This window comes from Myxocyprinus asiaticus, chromosome 15 (assembly GCF_019703515.2).
Source record: "Myxocyprinus asiaticus isolate MX2 ecotype Aquarium Trade chromosome 15, UBuf_Myxa_2, whole genome shotgun sequence".
NCBI classification, from domain to species: Eukaryota; Metazoa; Chordata; class Actinopteri; order Cypriniformes; family Catostomidae; genus Myxocyprinus; species Myxocyprinus asiaticus.
In genome coordinates this window covers 47,320,894-47,344,428 of record NC_059358.1, presented here as the reverse complement: position 1 = coordinate 47,344,428, position 23,535 = coordinate 47,320,894, and the positions used below count along the sequence as shown (strand labels likewise).

At 38.2% G+C, this 23,535-nt stretch overlaps 2 protein-coding genes across 3 annotated transcripts in view; one reads left to right on the top strand and one right to left on the bottom strand.

Moving 5' to 3' along the window:
* Positions 1-15,001, bottom strand: part of LOC127452547 (uncharacterized) — a 54,837-nt gene extending 39,836 nt beyond the window's left edge. Inside the window, exon 1 of the mRNA XM_051718077.1 lies at positions 14,992-15,001. The gene's annotated coding sequence lies outside the window, so the exon portion shown is untranslated. The remainder of the gene's footprint in view (positions 1-14,991) is intronic.
* A 3,006-nt stretch (positions 15,002-18,007) lies between these two features.
* LOC127452520 (E3 ubiquitin-protein ligase HACE1-like) overlaps positions 18,008-23,535 on the top strand; it is a 70,789-nt gene continuing 65,261 nt past the window's right edge. For both annotated transcript variants that reach the window (XM_051718019.1, XM_051718018.1), the window contains exons 1-2: positions 18,008-19,652; positions 20,447-20,501. In XM_051718019.1, the coding sequence (XP_051573979.1) occupies positions 19,574-19,652; positions 20,447-20,501 (134 nt within the window). In that variant the 5' untranslated portion in view covers positions 18,008-19,573. The remainder of the gene's footprint in view (positions 19,653-20,446; positions 20,502-23,535) is intronic.

The window sequence follows — 23,535 nt, the reverse complement described above, 5'->3', positions numbered from 1 at the left end:
GAAGGAATGAACGTTACACTGGGGCCTTTACTATGGAGCGGGATCGATTTGGAGGTGGAGGGTCCGTCATGGTCTGGGGCGGGGTGTCACAGCATCATCGGACTGAACTTGCTGTCATTGCAGGCATTCTCAACGTTGTGCATTACAGGGAAGACATCCTCCTCCCTCATGTGGTACCCTTCCTGCAGGCTCATTCTGACATGACCCTCCAGCATGACAATGCCACAAGCCATACTGCTTGTTCTGTGCATGATTTCTTGCAAGACAGGAATGTCAGTGTTCTGCCATGACCAGCGAAGAGCCCGGATCTCAATCCCATTGAGCATGTCTGCTGGATCGGAGGATCAGAGGATGAGGGCTAGGGCAATTCCCCCCAGAAATGTCAGGGAACTTGCAAGTGCCTTGGTGGAACAGTGGGGTAACATTTCACAGCAAGAACAGGCAAATCTGATGCAGTCCATGAGGCGGAGATGCACTGTAGTACTTAATGCAGCTGGTAGCCACACCAGATACTTACTTTTGATTTTGACCCCCCCTTTGCTCAGGGACACATTCCATTTCTATTAGTCACATCTCTGTGAAACATGTTCAGTTTGTCTTAGTTGTTGAATCTTTTTATGTTCATACAAATATTTACACATGTTAAGTTTGCTGAAAATAAAAGCAATTGAAAGTGAGAGGACATTTCTTTTTTTGCTGAATTTACATATTACATATATTTTGGGTAAGTCACGCATAGAGAATATATGCAATCCGAATATATAAATGAATGAATTCAGTGGATGAAATGTAAACTCTTAATCATAATGGATTTTCAGTTGTTCTTTGCAGAACCTTATAAGGAGACCCACAGTTCTTTTGGAAATTAAAAAGTTCTTCAGATCAGTGCATTGGTTACTTGGTTCTCTAAAGCACCAGCACTGATGTTTTTCTAATGAAATAGTCACAATGACATCAGAGTGTAAAACCCTTTTGGTTGGTTCTTACTGGAATCTCTATTTTTAAAACCTTAAACAGGCCCTATTATGCTTTTTGGGATTTTACCTTTCCTTTAGTGTGCAATAAAGCTGTTTGTGCATGTAAAAGGTCTGCAAAGTTGCAAAGCACAATGTCCACGCAAAAGGGAGTTATTCTCTCCCACAGACAATACTGTTCCTGAACTACACGAAATGCCTGGTTTGTAGTCCAGACATTTCTTCCGTAAAGTACAGTGCATCAGGATGCACCGGAGCTCAATTTTGAGTGTCATGGCAAAGGCTGTGAATACTTATGAACTTGTGATTTTTTTTTCGTTTTTTATTTTTAATAAATTTGCAAAGATTTCAAACAAACTTCTTTCACAGTGTCATTATGGGGTATTGTTTGTAGAATTTTGAAGAAAATAATGAATTTAATCCATTTTGGAGTAAGGCATAACAAAATGTGGAAAAAGTGAAGCGCTGTGAATACTTTCCAGATGCACTGTATCTACGTCACTATGTAACACATTTGCATAATGCTGCCTAGGGGCTGCTTTGGCCATCCCACCATGATGAGTTGGGCTAGTGTTGTCGCCATGTCGAGAAGATGCTGTTTTCTTCACTGTGAAAGCAAAACCTCTTGTTTGGACTTCCAAAGGCAGACAAATTGAAGAATCAGTGGTTGAAATTTATTTTTACCACTATTCCTCAGCAGTACAACCACAACCAATGCTGGATTTTCAAGACGGTTACCTCTGAAAGATGGTGCAGTTCCCACTTTGTTGGGACAATCTGGCACTTCAGGATCACAACCTGTAAGTATGCTTGATCATTTCTGGATTCATCTGCTACCAAGAGTTCAAATGCAGAGTTTTGTGTTGTAGCTATGGCGTACACCCAGTGCACAGCTGTAGGCCTGTGCTAACCTGCTAGCTAATGTTATTGTGTTTAAATAGTTTTGCTAATCAGCTGCGGGCCCACTTTTACCAACAATTGTGTAGAATTATGCAGACTGTTTGTCGTTCTTACTATCATGAATAGTAATCAAGTGTGGAGATGGATTTATTTTTACAAACGGTAATTTTACATCTGCAATCCATGGTAGTGCTCGGCTAACTTGCTGTGTAACGTTACGGTTTTGGTAAGGGTTTACTATTCAGCTGTGGGCCGGCTTTTACCTAAAACTGTGTAACAAAATGATCAATCTCAAGAGTCTTTATTAGTGGTAAAGTGTGGAGGTTTATTTATGATTACAAGCTGTAATGTTACAGGTGCTATCCACGGTAGTCCACGGCTAACTTGCTCACTAACTCTCTAATACAACCCGGTAATGTCCAACCAGGAGTAAGCCTCTGTTCTCTGTTCATAGCTCTGGTGAAAAGATGACTAATTTAGATGCACTACGTGTCTTTTACTTGAAGCTTTGTTAGGTTCACAATAATCAGTGTACTTGTAAGAAAGCTACAAAAGTAAAACTTACCACTGTGAAACGTCCTGCTCAAGTCATGCTTGCGAAGGTGGTTCGGGTTGATCAGCTTGTTCTTCCAAACTTTCATTATCGAACTCGGACTCAAACTGGTACGGCAAAATCCGACGCCACTATTACCGTAGTTACAATAGTGTTTACAGCTGCTCAGGAAGCCTGAAACTAGGTTATGGTAAGGGCCGTTACATTTCCGACACGTGCTCTATGTGGTTGACCAATCAAAACAGACTGGGCCAGCTGACCAATCAGAGCAGACTCTGCTTTTTGGAAAGGGGGGCTTTAAAGAGACGGGGGCTAAATCAGAGCGTTTCAGACAAGGTGAAAAGAGTTGCTGCAGCAATGTACAGTACGAGAAAAATGTGTTTTTTTAACATTAAAGCTTGCAAACCTATTCTAGTAGACCCACAAAATAAAATTATGAACCTGTAAATTTGCATAATATGGGCTCTTTAATACAAATGCAAAGCCTATTTCATTATTGACTAGAAAAGCACTATAAAAATGTAAGGACTTATTGTTGTTATTATTATTATTATTATTATTATTATTATTATTATTATTGGAAGCATGTTTCCACCACATGGGGGCGGGGGGAATTATAATGTAGCTCTAGAGCTCTAATCTTCTATGGAAGGGACTAAAAAATGATCGACCAATCATTGTATTCGGTCCGAATGTAATGATAGGATGTCCTTCCTGTCTGTCAATCTATATTTGCATATCGCCGCGCAACTTGTTCGTGCAGACAATCACATGTCATCAGCGCGGGTTCCTTGATGCTGTGCAGAGCGAGCTCTCATCGTGAAAACTCTAATATGCAAAATATGTTTTATTTGTAAAAAAATTACTTATGACATTATATTATTGCAAGATGTGATGTTTTTACCTTTTTTTTTAAACAGTTTATTCTTTCTTTGTTTTGAAAAAATAATAACCGTAAATAAGTTGTTTACGTTCGTTATTATTGTAATGTCTAACCTGTGAATGAGGCATGAGGTAATCTGAAATCGTTGCGATCGATTCCACCAACACGTCTCTCCTCCTGGCGCTTAGACTCCGCTCTGTGTGTGTGTGTTCATGTGTGACAGAGGAGGCGTGGCTTTGGAGACACCTCTGAAGCGAAGGCAGGCTCTATGCTTTCAAAGCTAGCTTGCTAACTGCTAGCCTCTCTGTATTACACACCCTAGCTTTAAGTGTGTGTTGATCCAATCATGCTTGTTATGATTTGTGTGTGAGAAGATGAAAATAATTAGTAATACTTACATTCTCTATAATTTAACAAAGTGTACATCCAAATCCTGAACCACGTTTTCCATGTGTATAAAAGGAGCATGTCACTGTCATAGAAATATGCCTGACATTCAACAATGACAAAGTTAATGCACAAAAGAATGAAGTCCATATTTCTATTCTTCTAATTTATTGCATACAGTCCATTTACACTACCAACTTCTTATGAATGTGCTGATTTTGTTTATATCGCTGGTGCTTGACAGGAAATGGACTAAATAATAGGATGCAGATGGTGAAATATATGGAGAAGAACCTCAGAATTAAATTGCACTTGACCCAGCCCGTTAGTGCTTTGTGTGTGCAATTTCACCGAACCCCCTTGCGCCTAGACTTAGTGCATGCTTGCACGAAAATACCAAAACTTCATGACCATGCCCACTGACTTTTTGCATATGACATATTGTATAGCGCAGGCTTATAACTAAAATTAAAATAGGGCCCTTCATGTCATAAATATGACTTAATATCTCATCATGCATGGGCGTTGTATTTTGGATTCACTATATGCAACGCATAATATAAATTAATTTAAACCAACAGATCTTTTTTTTGTTTGTTTTTTGTTTTTGTCATTAACAATTTTTATTGATTCCAAACTCAAATCAACACAAACAGCACATGAAAACACGGAATCAGCTTTTATCAAAATATGCCCCCCCCCCAAAACACACATCCCAGTGATCAGACACCGAATAATAACAGACACACATTCAAGCAGACAGTCCAAAGAAAATAATCACTGATATAAAAAAATAAAAACACAAATAATTGCCAGGTTTCCACACATCAATCAATTACATACACACCATTTAAACTGTCCCTTTCCACTGTTCCTCCCTGGCAAACCTCTAAGAAGGCCAAATAAGTGTCCCACTTCTTGTCAAAGGCACCCAAGCTGCCCAGCCGTCTATGCATCATCTTTTCAAAGGCTGCAACTCTTCCCAATTCAGTGCACCACTCATGAAATGAGGGCACACCAGCCGACTTCCATCCCCCAAGGATCACTTTCCTGCCAATCATCACACCGGTAAGGACCCAGTTTTTTATGTGTTTATTCCCTACGTTAACACCCGCCCCATCACCCAAAATACAAAATCTGGGGCAGAGTGCACAGGATCTCAGACATAAATCTGAACCCTCGACCAAAATTCTTGAATCTTAGTACAGTACCAAAGAACATGGGCTATGTCCCCATCCTCTGATTGGCATCGCGAACAGGTGGGTTTGTCTTTAAGACCAAGCCTGTGCAATCTAGAGGGAGTCCAGTAAAAACGATGCAGAATCTTAAATTGAATGAGTTGCACCCTTGCATCCCTAGACATAGACTTGACATTTTTAAAAATCCTACCCCATTCTTCATCCTCCAGTACTAAATTCAAGTTTCTCTCCCATAACTTCTTAAGAGATGTCAAAACCCCATCCCCTAGACTCTGAATTAGACAAGAATAATACGCTGAAGCCTCGTGACCCCTTCCAAAAGCCACTAGTACCATCTCAAGAGTGTCTGCAGCTTTAGAGGGCTGCCTACTGCACCCAAAGGTGGTACAAAGTAGATGGCGTAGCTGTAAGTACCTGAAGAATTGAGATTTGGGATTCCCAAACCGCTGTGTAATATTTTCAAAGGATCTCAATGCTCCATTTTCATACAGGTCACCCAGCGTAGCAACTCCCTTCTCAATCCATTCTGTCCAGCAAAAAGGGGACTTGTTAATACACAATTTAGAGTTCAACCAAATACTTGTGGCATTGTTCAGGTAAATGTCTGAATAGAGCACATGGGAAACTTTTGTCCACACTAACTGCATGTGTGAGATAACAGGATGTGTCTTTACTTCTCCAGGCAGCTTGGTAGAGAGACATTGCAATGGCAAGATAGGGGCAAGGACCTCCTGTTCAATAAAGAGCCAGGGAGGAGCTCTTTCAGGTGGAATCAACCAATGCGGCAAATGTCTGAGACCATAAGCATAATAGTAAAACAAAATCATGGGGAGACCTAACCCACCTTTGTCAATTGGCCTGTGTAACTTGTTAGAATGCATTCGAGGATATTTACCATTCCTGATAAAGGATTTAGCTATACTATCAAATTGTTTAAAATAAAAGTGGGGAATTTCAATGGGGAGAGACTGTAATAGGTAGTTAAATTTTGGAATACAATTAATTTTTATAACATTAACCTTCCCAATCATAGATAAATGTAATGAAGCCCACCTGTCCACATCACTCAAATTTTTTTTATTAAAGGGTCAAAATTAACTCAAATTTTACACAATAAAATACACAAATACTTAATGCTCTGTTTGGGCCACTGAAAGGTGCCTGGCTGAAAAGCCGTTACCTGGCAGTACGCTGTGAGGACCAATCAACTCTGTATCCCGAGAATTTAGAAAAGGAATTGATAATTCTGTGGAGGCAAGGCATAGATCTAGTGGGGTCGGAGAAGAATAATAAAATATCATCTGCGTAAAGCAACAGTTTATGCGCCAGACCTCCCGCCATCACCCCTGGAAAATCATCTTACTTATCGTGGCTGCTAATGGTTCCAGGGCAAGACGGAACAATAATGGGGAAAAAGGGCAACCCTGCCGGGTGTGAAATTAATCCATTTGTTTGTACCGCCGCTACCTGGTGTCTATAAAGTAACTTAATCCATCCAATAAAAGTATTCCCGAACCCATATATTTCTAAAAGCTTAAAGATAATCCCATTCTACCATATCAAACGCCTTTTCATCGTCAAGTGAAATGGCAGCAACCGGAGGCTGATCATTCGCCACTGACCACATGATATTGATGAAATGTTAGAAGAGCTACAACCCCGAATAAAACCCACCTGATCTATATGTATAAGAGATGTCATAACTTAATCGGTTAGCCAGAATTTTTGACAATATTTTAACGTCTAGCTGGATCAGGGAATTTGGATGGGAACTCTTACACTCGCTTGGATCTTTGTCCTTTTTAAGAATCAGACTGATCCGGGCTTGTGTCATGGTTGGCGGAAGCTTTCCATTCTTTCATGATACCGTATAAATCTCTAACAAAAGTGGAGCCAGTTCTGTAGCATAAGTTCTAAAAAATTCAGTGGCAAAGCCATCTGGCCCTGGAGCCTTGCCTGTAGGCAGGGCCTTAATTACCTCGTCAAGCTCCTCCAAGGTTATCTCAGAATCAAGAGAATTTTTTTGCTCAGTCATCAGTTTTGGGAGTTTTAATGGTTCCACAAAGTTTCTAATATCCTCATCAGTAGACGAAGACGTGGAACTATAAAGATCAAGATAGAACTCTTTGAAAGCATTATTAATATCAATGGCTGAGATAACTATTTCACCACCAGCAGAGGGAATGGTAGAAAAAGATTCTCTCTGCTTTATTCATCTACCAAAAGTTTTTCTGCTTTGTCCCCCGACTCAAAGTATGACTGTCTTGCCCTGAATAGCCAACAAAAAGAAACAAAATGGTGCCCAGCTTTCTCAGACAACCAAGAGTAAGTACAGCGAGTCAATCCACTCACATGAGAAACACCAAATGGCTTTCTCATTCCAATGATTTTATGAAAGACAGTGCTTGCTTGGGGCATGTAAATACTTTGTGGCCATCCTTAGTATCTATTCTCAGTTTGGCCAGAAAAATCAGTGCAAAAGCGATCTTCCACTGATGTAAGAGTTTCTTGCATTTCCTTGAATCGATCACGTTTCTCTTGTCGAATTCACAAAGTCTGGGAATAAGAAATGCTGTTATTCTTCCAAGAAAGGTTTTCTGTACTCCTTGCCTCGCGCAACACAAGATCTTTATCAGATGATCTCGGGAATTTGGCCAGAATTGATAGGGGCCTGTCTCCCTCTGTGGATCTGCGAGCCAGGGCTCTGTGAGCTCGCTCGATTTCCATCTTATGGCCTGTTATGTCGAGCAGAATCGGGAAGAGCTCGTCTAGGAATTTTACCATATCTCTGCCCTCCTCATGCTCAGGAATTCTAACAATTCGGATGTTATTCCACCTGCTCCTATTCTCAAGATCTTCCAACTTTTCCCAAACGGTTTCCACATCTATCTTAGTCGCTGGCGGATTAGCGGATAATTCCCTTTCCGATGACTCCAGATAATCAATCCGTCTCTCGACGTCCGACACTCTTGTAACCAACTCAGAGAATTTCGTTTCTATCGCTGTAATCGATCGAGGTATTACAGAGAGATCCTCCAAGTCTGCAACAACTTTCGTCAGCATCACAGACATGCTCGCCAATTGACGTTGGATTTCTCCCGCCACACTGTCCAAACCGAGTCCCTGGTCCGCATGCCCATCAGAGGTTTCAGCTTGAGCACGTAAGTGTCTTAAGATCTCCAGAGCCCGAGGATTTTGACTTCGTTGCTATATTGACTTCAAAGAACAAATATGTAACAGTGTGTCAAATTTCACCAGATTATAATACAAAATAGTTCAAAACTAGCAAAGTGGACAGAGCTCGTCGTTTACACATCTGCTCCTCGCATGGCGTCTATGAAAACTCCCAAACAGACAGATCATTTAAACCTCATTAAATTTTTACATTGAAACCTGTTTGACTCAAAAGTCTCTAGGTTCATCCGATATGCCATTTTGAAAATTTTAGTGATTTATCGTGAATTGGCACACTGTTAAACACAATGACCATGGACGTGGACTATAGAGTTATTTTTCCCTTAGAAATCCTATACTCACTGTGTGTTATCACATTAAAAATCAATGGGCTCATTCAAAAGCTGAAAAATTTCACTTTCAGAGACTTTATATGGAGTTAGGTTAAAAATAAGGTGCATTTCGAACTGTTCTGAGACCAGTGCAGACTGGCAGCACACTGAAAGTAATTCACTAAATAGGGAGCAAGGGAGCATCCTATAGCTTTCCTATGCAGCCAAGTGCATTCACTCATAAAATCTCACCAAAAGTTCAGTTTCAGGCTGCAGATGATGTTTGGGACACTCAACATGTTTGGCAGACATGGGACCATGATAATCAGTACATAGAATCAGAATTTATCATGTATAATTTTATTTTAACATGATTCGCAGTGATTGGACGATGCTGGCCATTGCTTTGAATCAGAATTATTGTTAATTTCAGATTAGTAAAATTCTTTAGCACTGGCTATCACTTGTTTGTTTGACAGTGCAAAGAGAGAACATTGAGATTTTGTTACCAAAGTAGAAAAAAACTTTGTAACATAGATTTCGTTTTTATTTGTGCTTCTCCCAATACACATTGTTCCAAAGCAGCTTTACAGAAAATCAGCTGTAATGTCTGTAACGTCTCAACATGTAAAACCAACACTCCTGGAAACAAAATAAACTATATGATAAAAATCGGACTTTCTATTGCTTGGTATTATTTAAAATTTCACAACTTAGTCCCGCTGTCTTCATATGAAGACATACATTTTTAAGAAAACTATTTGCTCTTCAAAAAAATTAATTAAAAACAATTGCATGTTTACTAGAGGCCACTAGTTACAAATCAAAAAGGGAAATGGAAAGTGCACACAGCAGTGACGCTCAGGTCTCAGGAGGATAATTATGACATAGTATCTCCTAATGATGACATTTAATCCCATTAATGACTTATTATTTCATAATTTTGATTTATCTCAAAATTAGGAGTTTAATCTCATAAATATGGCATAGTATCTCAATCTTGATTTACCAAAGCACAATATCTTTTCCATTTGACAGAAATGGGCCTCCATAATGCAGAAAGGACACCAGGCCTTTAGTGGCAAGCCTCTTGTAGATACCAGTTTATGAGTTTTACTCTGGATTCTTTCCCCATCAGCTTGAACACCTCAGAATATCAGACTGTTATCACTACACAATATCTCCACTGTACTCCAGTGTGTCTTCAGTCACTGCTGATTCAGGGTTGGAGACAAACATTACATCATGTCAGGACTTGCAGCAGGCCCATCACCTGCTGTTCCACCTGGCCAGCCTGAGTGTGGGTGTGGGTTTCCTCACCTCCACTACAATAGGACTCCAGATGAGCCTCCTCAGACTGCTGCCAATGACAGGTACAGAGTGCCCTCTAATGCTCAACATGACAGATATATGTTATGTAGGAATGTGTTTATCTCACGATTTTTCATGGCCATTATAAAATATTACGCATTATAAAATATTTGTATCACGCAGCTGTTTTGAAATTTGATGTCGGGATTTAGAATAGGAATAATCAGAAATAAGAGATAAAAGTTATGATAGAAGATATGTCTTTCAGCTCACTCCAGAACTTTGAATAGATTTAAATAATTGGTAACATTATACAGTAAGGTTAGATTTGTTAAAAGTACTTAACATGAACTAACAAGGAACAATAATTTTACAACATTTATTAATCTTAGTTAATTTCAACATATACATTTTTAAAATCAAAAGTTGTATTTGTTTACATTACATTGTTAACATTGTTAATGCACTATGAACTAACGTGAACTAACAATAAAGAATTGTATTTTTATTAACTAACACTAACAAATATTAATAAATGTTGTAAAAATATATTGTTCATTGTAGTTCATGATACCTAATGCATTAATGTTAAAGAATCAAACGTTACTGTAAAGTGTTACCAAATAATTCCTTTGGGGTTGGTAATAAATTCAAAATTAATTTAGTAGATGGCCTGAGGTTAATTATTAACAAGTCACTAGTGTGTCTTAAAATGTACTTTTGAATATAACAAATAAATTATGATTTTGAAAGAACTGAGCAATTCTTACTTTCCACAATATTTGCAACCTCATTCAAATAACAAAGTTTTTACGGACATTTTCAACCTTTCCCTCTCCTTGTCTGTGGTCCCCACATGCTTTAAAATGTCCACCATTGTGCCTGTACCAAAGCAATCCAAAATCACTTGCTTAAATGACTGGCGTCCTGTTGCTCTGACCCCCATCATCAGCAAATGCTTTGAGAGACTAATCAGAGATTACATCTGCTCTGTGCTGCCACCATCACTGGACTCACTGCAGTTTGCTTACCGCAACAACTGCTCCACTGATGATGCCATTGCATCTACAATACACACTGCTCTCTCCCACCTGGAAAAAAGGAACACTTATGTGAGAATGCTGTTTGTAGACTACAGCTCAGCATTCAACACCATAGTGTCCTCCATGCTTGATGAGAAACTCTGGGCTTAAACAGTTCACTGTGCAGTTGGATCCTGGACTTCCTGTCAAGCAGACACCAGGTGGTTAGAATGGGCAGCAACATCTTATCATTGACCCTCAACACTGGAGCCCCGCAGGGCTGTGTTCTCAGCCCACTCCTGTATTCCCTGTACACACATGACTGTGTGGCAACACATAACTCCAATGCCATCATTAAGTTTACTGATGATACGACGGTGGTAGGTCTGATCACTGACAATGATGAAACAGCCTACAGAGAGGAAGTGCACACTCTGACTCGCTGGTGTCAGGAGCACAACCTCTCCCTCAATGTCAGTAAGACCAAGGAGCTCGTAGTGGACTTCAAGAGAAAAGACAGAGAACACAGTCCCATCACCATCAATGGAGCACCAGTGGAGAGAGTCAGCAGCTTCAAGTTCCTCGGTGTCCACATCACTGAGGAACTCACATGGTCCATCCACACTGAGGTCGTTGTGAAGAAGGCTCACCAGCGCCTCTTCTTCCTGAGATGGCTGAGGAAGTTTGGAATGAACCACCACATCCTCAAACGGTTCTACACCAGGACTGTAGAGAGCATCCTGACTGGCTGCATCACTGCCTGGTATGGCAACAGCACCGCCCTCAACCGCAAAGCCCTGCAAAGAGTGGTGCGAACTGCCAGACACATCATCGGAGGTGAGCTTCCCTCCCTCCAGGACATATATACTAGGCAGTGTGTGAAAAAAGCTCGGAGGATCATCAGAGACTCCAGCCACCCGAGCCATGGGCTGCTCTCACTGCTACCATCAGGCAGGTGGTATCGCAGCATCAGGACCCGCACCAGCCGACTCCATGACAGCTTCTTCCCCCAAGCAATCAGACTTCTGAACTCTTGATCTCTCACGATCAATATACATCAGCACTGCACTTTATTAATCTTATAATCTTATATCTCACACTGGACTGTTATAAAAAACACACTTGCAACTGACTATCACCCGACAGCATGAATATCAATACAGCACAATACAACATACTGTATATATTTTATATATTCTATTTTTATTGTATACTGTGTATTCTATATTGTGTGTGTGTGTGTGTATTCTATATTGTGTGTATTGTATACTGTACATTGTATAATATTATTTGTATATTGTGTTTTTTAGATATGTAAATTGTGTTGTGTAAATCTGATGTTTATTGCAAATTGGTATATGTCTCATCTATGTCTCATCACTGTCATGACTGCTATGTTGCTCGAAACTGCACCCAAGACTTTCACCCACTATTGCACTTGTGTATATGGTTGTGTGACAAAGTGATTTGATTTTGATTTGAAGTTCAAACAACATATTTTTTTTTCATCTTAATTTTTATGTTGTTGTTTTGTCCTTTGCCAATTGCAGTAGAATCGTTTAACATCTTTTAGTGATCATTATACTGACATTTTGCACATATAAACAAAATATCTTGTGTCTAATGATGCTGCATCCACACCACTAGGTGTCACTGCAAGTCCAAGATGATATATATATATATATATATATATATATATATATATATATATATATATATATATATATATATATATATATATTAAATAGTAAATAGTAAAAAAGGATTTAAATACTGATCTGTTTCTCACCCACACCTATCATATCACTTCTGAAGATATGGAAATCTACTGGAGTCCTATAGATTACTTTAATTCTGCCTTTTATTTTTTATTTTTTTTACATTTTTGGACCTTCTGAGTTCTGGCCACCATTCACTTGCATTGTATGAACCAACATAGCTGAAATATTCTTCTAAAAATCTTTGTTTGTGTTCTGCAGAAGAAAGAAAGTCATACACATCTGGGATGGCATGAGTGTGAGTAAATCATGAAAGAATTGTAATATTTGGGTGAACTATCCCTTTGAGGAGTTAACCATGGTTTTACCACAGTAACCATAGTTTATTGTATTTGTAGTAAAACCATAGTAACCACAAAAGTTAACCATTGTAACTACATTCATGGTTACTACAATATAACTATAGTAAAACCATGGTTAATTTTCAAAGGGGTTAAAGAAATAGGGTGACAATATTAAATTGCACATAAATTTATATGTAACATACACTAATAAAAATATAAACACGCTATTTTATAAAACTGAATCGAAATATAGTCATAAACAGCAGCAATTAACTAAATATTTCACTTAAAAAAGGCAAAGTCCCTTTAAAAGTGCACTAAGTTTTTGCTCATTAAAAACTTTGAATAGCATTTTTTTAAAATATGTTGAAAATAATGTACACACATCAGATGAAGATGTAACTCATTAAGTAGCTCAATAAAAGCTGTTTAATTTTACATTGAGTCATGCACTTGACAGAGATACTACCACTAATAATGACAATAACAATATGTTTACTTTATATAGCGCTTTCAGCCAATGCTCAAACATAAAAGTAAATATTAAAAAAGCAAGCAAACCAAACACTAAAACAACAAACACAATATACTTACTACAAACAACAATGGAGCCCAAGTCAACAGTTTAATCCAGTGTGATCGTATGGATCAGCACGAGTGTGATCCACCAGACAGTCTAAACAGAATAAGTGCAAGTGAAAAGATACAATCGCCAAACAAGTGGGAGTCACAAATCAAACCGCTATGACCTGCAGCTCTCATGGCGCTGCTAACGGATAAGCAGCACGACCTCAAACGCTAAGCGAGAGCACAAGTTGGTGTTCAGCCAGGCAAGAGTGTGCAACAATGTGCGAATGTTCATTTGGATTAAATCCAAGAATGTCCATAATAGGGATGTGTGTTGTATGAGATGGAGAAAAACACACGAAAGGAACAACAGAAGTTTAACAAACATCTTCAGTGTGACACAGCAGCAAACAAACTTCCAGTAAGTATCCAGGACGACAGGTGTCAGTATAGAGTCCAAAACCACAAGTTCTACTGTGACCGATGGGACGAGTAAGAGCCAACTAAAATCTTACTCAGGGCACCTTTAAGGCTGCTCAGGGCTTAAATGAATCAGTGAATCATTTATATGAACTAGGTCATTTACAAGAACCGTCTGAAAGAACTGACTCACTAAAATGAATTGGTTTTCCCAGCGCTACATGAGTGTTTGATTACTCCCTCAGCTCCATTGCTGTGTTCAACGTTGCAACTTGTTGCATAAATGTGACGTTTTGTTACTGAAAAAGCTATTGTGCAAATAGCTGAACCACTGTGAGTAGTTAAGTTAGTAGCATCACTACTTGTAGTTAACAACTCCCCAATTGTAAATAACTAAAAGCAGCAAAACTTTGATTTTAATTTCATGGGGTTTTAAATTCAAGTCAAGTCATGTCTAATTTTCATTCCTTCTCATCTCCACTCTGCACTGCATATATTTCACTGTGAGCTGCTAACAGACACTAAATGTGTGGTGCTGCTCAACACATTGGTGTGATTTGAAATTATTAATATCAGGTGTCAGCTGACGTTGTCTCCTCCTGTTCCTCCTCTATCTGTGACCTCAGATCAGGCCTGACGGGGTGTAAGATGTCTCTTCCCCAACCCCACCAAAATGACCCAGTTATCATCTTGAACATAACCAGATTGTAGAATAACTTCTCTCTAGTGCTTAGACGTGACCTCGAATAACCAGGCCTGTCATGAAGTTAACCATTAACATCCAAACAACTGCATCCCCATCTTTATATAACTTTCATCTAAAGTCATCTTGTCAATATTTCAAAAACTGTTTTGACTCCTGTAAATGTTGAACACTTTGTTCCTCTATTAAGAAACTCTAAAAAAGGGTTTTAGCAGAAAACAGCGTTCTGAAACGTTATGTAAACAAGAACACTGATTTCCTTTCACTGTTTAAGGGATTAAAAGAAAGTGGTTTAACACACCTGGCTTTCTCTCGGAGAATGCAGCTTAATGTGATCATGTAAGAGGCATTCTGATGGGTGTTTGAAGAGTGTGCGTGCATGGAACAGACCAGGATAATAAATGTCATAGGAACAACAACTCAACACAGCAGAAAGAATTCAGCATTTCTGGGAGTATAGTGGGAAAATCACATACACTATAAACTATACCCATTTATACTCACCAATGTAAAATATCCACTGTCCCTCACGTTCCCGTATGCACTCATACATTGGGGAAATCCTGGAGTTTTATTTAAGATGGAAATTCCACTATTGCAGTGCAATTCAGCTGCAGGTCACGATAGAAAGTGAGGGAAACAAACACAGCAACAACTTTGGAATATCTGGAAATAAAGTGAAGCAACAGAGAATAAAATAGCAAAGTCTTCCTCGGATGCCATGTGTGTTATTTACAAAAAAATTACATTGCTGTGGAGAAAGCTGCTTACTGACGGAGCCGCATGTACTGTAAAGAGTACACTGCTTAAATAGTGCATGCAAATGGGAATGGCAGTCACTTATTTCCAGGGGTTTCAGTACAGCATAAGAGAAGTGGCATCATCAAGTAGGTGTAGTCTGTTTGATCATTTGTATAGGTCAACGATCATGCGCAGTTTCGCTTTACCGATTGGCAAAATTTGCAGGTGTCGCAGTCAGTGGAGGAGTTTATAAAAGAGTTGTCAAGCCGGAAACTTTGTGCTTTCTGTCATGTGCTGGATTTGATAGATATTCAAATAGACAGAGGTTTGAATTTTACATTTAATAACCAGAAACACTATTCATTTGAAATGTGCTGCTTAATAGTTTTTTTAGTTAAAGTTTTGTGTACAACAAGAAAGTCCAATAAAAGCCTATGATTTTAATACCAATAAAGGAGTCGGTATTTTAAATCAGTTTGAAATTGTGAGGTTTGAAATACCTGTTTCATTGATGTCTGCATTCACAGGGGTTTGATGTTACAACAGCACTGTATAGTCTGAAATACCCGTCTACATTCTGCGAATTGGCTCCACTTTTGCTAGAAGTTTATACGGAATCATTAAAGAATGGAAAGCTTCCGCCAACCATGACGCAAGCCCGGATCAGTCTGATTCTTAAAAAGGACAAAGATCCAAGCGAGTGTAAGAGTTACTGTTCAATTTCCCTGATCCAGCTAGACATTAAAATATTGTCAAAAATGTTGGCTAACCGATTAAGTAAAGTTATGACATCTCTTATACATATAGATCAGGTGGGGTTTATTCGGGGCCGCAGCTCTTCTGACAACATTAGGCATTTCATCAATATCATGTGGTCAGTAGCGAATGATCAGACTCCAGTTTTGGCCATCTCACTTGATGCTGAAAGGACATTTGATATGGTAGAATGGGATTATCTTTTTAAGATTTTGGAAATGTATGGGTTCGGGAATACTTTTATTGGTTGGATTAAGTTACTTTATAGACACCCGGTAGTGGCGGTACAAACAAATGGATTAATTTCAGATTATTTTACTTTGGATAGGGGCACCCGGCAGAATTGCCCTCTTTCCCCATTATTGTTCTGTCTTGCCCTGGAACCATTAGCAGCTGCGGTAAGAAAGGAGGATGATTTTCCAGGGGTGGTGGCGTGAGGTGTGGCGCATAAGCTTTTGCTTTACGCGGATGATATTTTATTATTCGTCTCTGACCCTACTAGATCTATGTCTTGCCTCCACAGAATTATTCATTCCTTTTCTAAGTTCTCAGGTTACAGAGTTAATTGGTCTAAATCTGAAGCTTTGGCTCTGACAGCGTACTGCCCGGTAATGGCTTTTCAGCTGGGCACCTTCCAGTGGCCCAAACAGGGCATTAAGTATTTGGGTATTTTATTCCCAGCAAATTTTTGTGATTTAGTTAATTTTGACCCTTTAATAAAATGGTTTTCGAGCGATGTGTGCAGGTGGGCTTCATTACATTTTTCTATGATTGGGAAGCTTAATCAAAATAGCACTGTATAGTCTGAAATACCCATCTGCATTCACAGGGTTTCATATTAGAATAATACTATACAGCTATGAAATACCTGTTTTACTTTTAGTAGCTCACAGTCTGACTAACTTTACATAAATTCTTAATGAATTAAAAACGAAGACTAAAATCTGAAATGAAACCCTGTTTCTTACCAACCTCAGTATTGTTTCCACTGCTGTTGCCCCATTCTAAGAAACAAACTGAAAACTATTGAGGCTTTCATACTTAACTTTATTTAAGCAAGATCGAATGTTGACCAGCTGGTATAATTAGTGGAGGCAGGAGCTCCTGATTCTGAGGACATCAGTTTTAGAGAATCTTCTAATATTCTTACAGACCATCACCTTTCCTATGAATGGAATGTCACACTACAAAGAAAGAGAGCGAGAAAAAGAATCATCATGAATTAACAGTGTTAAAATGCTCAAAAGGCAAGAAACAGGGCTCCACACGAAGGGACTCCTATTCATTTTAACAGCAAAAATAACAAATATATTGAGAATCAAAGATTTGAAAGAAAACTAGCTCAATCATGTCTGAAACCCGTCTGAATGTGAGTCGCTTTCCTTGTTTAATGTAGTCTGCATATTTGCAAGCAAAAACACCACAGTCATTGATATTCTTCTGTCTTGGAATTGCTAGACATACAGTACACAATTACTAGCAGAACATTTACCTTAAAAGGACACTTAAGCCATCTTTTCACTGCTAAGGTGACACGGAAGCATTACCGCAATGCCATTAGTGTTGGTTTCTATGTAAGCTCTGGCTGAGAGCAAATATTTTTGCTGTTATTTTTAAATCTTTTTTGTTCTCCACTTTGATTAATGCATATTGTTCATTACATTTTTTTCCAAAAGAGAAGCATAGTTTGTCGAAGTTCTTATTTTAAAACCTTTCTTGGTAACATTTGTGAATAAAACAAATTATAAATTTCACGTACGTATCATTTTTAACATGCATTTCAATTTACGAGTAATCGGGTACTTGTCTTTTTTGGGTTAGAGTACTCGACTACAAAATTACTATAAAATGTCCATCACTAGAAACAGAATGTGTTACAAAGGCATCATAATTCACAAATGACTTGCAAGCAAAGCCTAGCATCTAAAATGTTGCAGCACCCTTACATGAGACAGAACTAAAAAGTGCACTTCTTCACCATTTCTTTAATAATTGTAATAATGTTAATCATTTTACAGCAGTGGTTCTCAATGGTGGGTCGCTGGTCTGTTCTAATAGGGTTTTGGACATCAGGGGAAAAAACAATTAAAAATAAAACTAACCATATAATTGAGCAGTTAGGATACATAGTTAGGATATAAACGGATGGCCAAAAGTTTGGAATAATGTACAGATTTAGCTGTTTCGGAAGGAAATTGGTACTTTAATTCACCAAACTGGTATTCAACTGATCACAAAGTATAATCAGGACATTACTGATGTAAAAAAAACAGCACCATCACTATTTGAAAAAATACATTTTTGAGCAAATCTAGACAGGCCCCATTTCCAGCAGCCATCACTCCAACACCTTATCCTTGAGTAATCATGCTAAATTGATCATTTGGTACTAGAAAATCACTTGCCATTATATCAAACACAGTTGAAAGCTTTTGGTTCATTAAATTAAGCTTAACATTGAAGTTGAAAAAAAAAAAAAAAAAAAACTGGTCAAAAAATTATTTTATGATACATTTTAGTTCAGAAAGTATGAACATCAGCAAAACAATTAGCACACTATTTAAATACATTTAAATGTCAAACACCAACACAGTCATTTCTCACTTTGTTTATTATAGCTGCTGCAATGAAACTACACATTACTATGAACTTTGAAACTCTATATTCAACATGAACATGAAGTCTGCCATGTTATCATAGATCATAAAGGTGCACTCAGAAATGTATTCCAAAAAAGCTTTACACCTGGAGAAATTAATAGTAATTTTAAAACATGTATTCAATCATGAGCACTCATGAGATGAAGACTCAAGTCATATCAGTATAAAAGCTGTTTTAATCTACACGGAGAGGATCCCCTCATGGGGGCTGCCATGTTGAGATCACATGACCAGCTGAATTCAACAAATGATGCCAAAAAAATAAATAAATTACTGAGTGCACTTTTAAAAGGCTGTGTAATTTCCACAGAAAGCTGTTTGCCATTGGTTGTACAAACAATTAGTCCTGCCTCAAACTCACATCATTGGTCAATCCAATGTTGCTGTCTATTATAGTTTTAAATAAAATCAACCTACAAATGGTTTACTGTACTTATAGTTGACTCTGCATTTCGAGGTGGGATGAGAGAAATAAATTTAACATTAAAAAATTGCAGACATTTGTAGCTATATTTTGTGTTAACATTTATTATTGGTGTGTTAACAAACAAACTATACATGAATAGCTACATATGAATTATTCATTAAAATAGCATTTTCGTTGATTTCATCATTTTGTAGACTTTTTTGTCACTATTTCATGAACAGTATTTTGTTGTTTAAAAGTCTAAAACGAGCGTCATGAGATCACATTGTGTATCCATGCTAAAACTACACTACCCATGTTGCATTGCAATGAAAACAGGAAGAAAGCGACCATGAGGAAATATTGTCAAAAATGAATCAGAGAGTGCTCGAGGGATACTGTGCGCTGGTGTGAGCGGTGGACACAACCCCTAAAAGCCCACAGCATATGGAGGAGATCGACGCTTTTACTGTTCAGAGAATAAGCGTTCCATGAGTTGAATTCCTGCTGTTTGACATCTCATATGATGGAACGGGCGATGGAGCAGCTGAATCGGTTAACGCGCTCATTGCGCCGCGCCAGGACAATAGAGCTCCCCGAAGGTGAGACGTCACACAATGCCGTTTATTTATAAATATTAGTTTTTTGTTTTTTTCCCCCGAACCCAGCGAAGTTTTCAAGGCGACCCTGATACATTGTAGCCATCTCTGCTTCCGGGAAGTATCCCGACTACGGCCATACATCCGGCTACATACATACTTCATCCGGCTTTTACTATAGTATATATGGTCAAGTAATTCTAAATGCCTAATATTGGATTCATTCTACGAAAACAAGTGACAAGAAAAATCAGGCAGTGGCATTGCAAATACTACAATGTGTAAATATTGTATATTATAAATGATATTTAATTGTTATTTTGCATTACAATAATAAGAAATTAAATGACAAAAAGTGAGAAAATGTCAAAAATAAATTAAAAAATATATTACATTTAAAACAGGCTTTTATCTTTAAGCACAATATAATTTATTATTTTTATTCTTTTGTTTTTGGGGTGACAGGCTTTGTGATATTGACCTATATATGGTAATTTAATGTCATATGGCTAAAACTGTAATTGATTTCCCAATCAGAAACCTGTCTCACCCCTGTAATGCTGCCTTTTGTCAATCAGAAGGAATCAGATGGATAAAGTATAGAATGCATTACTTACCATAAACAACTCTGATCTGTAAGGTCCATGTGTCAGAAAGGACTTTCTGTTATTCACACATAAACTGGTTTCCAAATCTGCCAGATGTTTAATAGAAACTCCTCACCTTCCAAACCAATTCAAGTACACAATTTGCCAAAGCCATCAAAGACATGTACTTCTTTTTTCTTCTTCTTGTAGATAGTGAAACAGCTGTGTACACACTTATGCCCATGGTCATGGCAGACCAGCACAGGTGAGTATCATAGTTTTCACAAAGAACATGTCAATCTGGATGTATTTTGTTACTTTCTCATTTAGGGTGAGGTCACAACTTAATCCAGAACACAATAAACAATTCTTTTTTTTACTGTTTAACAAATGGAAGCACAGGTTTCAGAGGTGAACAAAGGTTGGGAAAAAACTCAAAATGCCTCCCTGAGTGAAACATAAATGACCTAACAAAAGAGAAAAGCAAAATTACAATAACTCTGAATCTCTGTCTACCAAAACAAATAGAATGGCAACCACTCCTACTGCTTCCCTAGTATTAATATCAACTATGCACAGTATTTACAACAGCTCGTGAATTAGCAGCTATGAGAGCAATGAGAGTCACAGGATGTCAAGTTCATGTCCCCTTTTAGGCAGTAATACTCACCCTTAAGGCCTGGCATACTCACAGATAAGTTCTTAGTTGTTCGCTCGGAGCATAAAAGAAGCTTGAAACAGCTGAGCAACGACATACTGTTTGCATACATTCAGACACCGGTCACACCGCAAGGGGAGGCGTTTAGAAATACATTTAAATATGAGGACGCACAAGACTACATGTACTGTAAAACATAAACTAGTGTGTTATCAGTGACTTCATGCCTCATTCTATGAGTAGAATTCACACAAGATAGGTAAAAAAAAAAGCTGTATTAACCACTCGTTGATGACATAAAATAATGTATATGCAGTGGATAATGTGTAATTTGTCTTGTTTACATTCTGCATTCATGTGGCTAATGTGCTAACACGACAATAACATGCGCAGATTACACTCTGTTATTGTAATTTATGATGACACTGATACTACTGAAGAGTGAAATTAAAGAGTGTTAATGGGTAGAATACAGACAAGAGAATGATGATTTGAGGCATATCTTACTTTGGGCAGATGTGTGAATGGCCACTTAAGAGTATTTGAGTGGATTTAATTCCTTTTGTAGAGTAATACAAAAAAGAATTCTTTATGCGAATGATTGTACAGATGTAGTTCATTTTGCACCAGCTCGCTAACTGCACACCAGTGTGTTCATGTTGACTGATCTTAACTGACTGAACAGGAATGAGCTGTCAGCCTCAAAGTAGGTGGAGCTCCAGGTTACACCTTCCGATGATGTGGACCAATAGTAAGTTGTTTAGCAGCTGGTAAGAAGATTTCCTGGCAAGCTGTTATGAACCACTGAAACAAACTATAAAAAAATTTAAAAATTTCATTTTGGCCAGATTTTGTTGTAACTGACATCACACCCATTCGTTCTTTGATTTCGTATCAAGTATGCCAGGGCCTTTATACTGCCCTACAAAGGCAAAATGCAGTAACTACACATGTTGTCATGATTATGATCTGTCCTGTGACAGACAGATTTGGCTCAACTTTTCTCGGATTCAGAGACACAGAGTAAGACTATTTGATAATCATTTGGCTGGACAATTCAAAGAAAAGGGCAATTTCTTCAATTTCTTTTAGGCAGGAGAGAGAAAGAAAGAGAAAAAGAGACACAACCAGGGACAAAGTCAGGAGAGATTTATTTTATTTATTTTTTTTTATAAGAACAAAGAAACTTAGACTAATTGTTTGGATAGCTATTACCTCAATGATGACTTAACTATGCAATGTGATTTGCCCGCCCATTCTTATGTACCTGGAAACAGCAGGACAAAAGAACTGTGGAATGGACTTTTAATCATGCACAGTATGTAAATGATAGATTTTTATAATTACATTTTCAGCTAGTCAAAAAGATAATTCTCTTAATCAGCAATGGAATTACTATGAACATGCTCATTTTTTATATCAGTAATTAGTTTTGCACTAGTTAAAAATAGTATAAAAAAGCTCTGCTAGTAAAAAACAATTATTGATATCTGCAACAAGTAGAATTTGGTCTGTCATTCACTTCTGTTCAAAACACAATTATAGATACCGTTGAAGTCAGAAATTTACATACACTTAGGATGAAGTCATTAAAACTCATTTTTTAACCAATCCACAGATTTAATATTAGCAAAATATAGTTTTGGCAAGTCGTTTAGGACATCTACTTTGTGCATGCACAAGCAGTTTTTCCAACAATTGTTTACAAACAGATTGTTTCACTTTTAATTGACTATATCACAAATCCAGAGGGTCAGAGGTTTACATACACTAAGTTAACTGTGCCTTTAAGCAGCTTGGAAAATTCCAGAAAATTATGTCACGCCTTTAGAAAATTAGCCAGTTAGTTTCTGATAGGAGGTGTACTGAATTAGAGGTGCACCTGTGGAAGTATTTTAAGGCCTGCCTTCAAACTCTGAAGTTTGCCTCTTTGCTTGACATAATGGAAAAATCAAAGAAATCAGCCAAGACCTCAGAAAAAAATTGTGGACCTCCACAAGTCTGGTGCATCTTTAGGAGCAATTTCCACAATAGTACGCAAGTATAAACACCATGGGACCATGCAGCCATCACACCGCTCTGGAAGGAGACGCATTCTTGTCTCCTAGAGATGAACGTAGTTTGGTGTGGAAAGTGCAAATCAATTCCAGAACAACAGCAAAGGACCTTGTGAAGATGCTGGAGGAAACAGGTAGACAAGTATCTATATCCACAGTAAAACGAGTCCTATATCAACATAACCTGAAAGGCTGCTCAGCAAGGAAGAAGCCACTGCTCCAAAACCACCACAAAAAAGCCAGACTACAGTTTGCAAGTGCACATGGGGACAAAGATCTTACTTTTTGGAGAAATGACCTCTGGTCTGATGAAACAAAAATTGAACCATTTGGCCATAATGACCATCGTTATGTTTGGAGGAAAAAGGTTGAGGCTTGCAAGCCGAAGAACACCATCCCATCCGTGAAGCATGGGGGTGGCAGCATCATGTTCTGGGGGTGCTTTGCTGCAGGAGGGACTGGTGCACTTCACAAAATAGATGGCATCATAAAGAAGGAACATTATGTGGATATATTGAAGCAAAATCTCAAGACATCAGCCAGGAAGTTGCAAATGGGTCGGTCGCAAATGGGTCTTCCAAAAG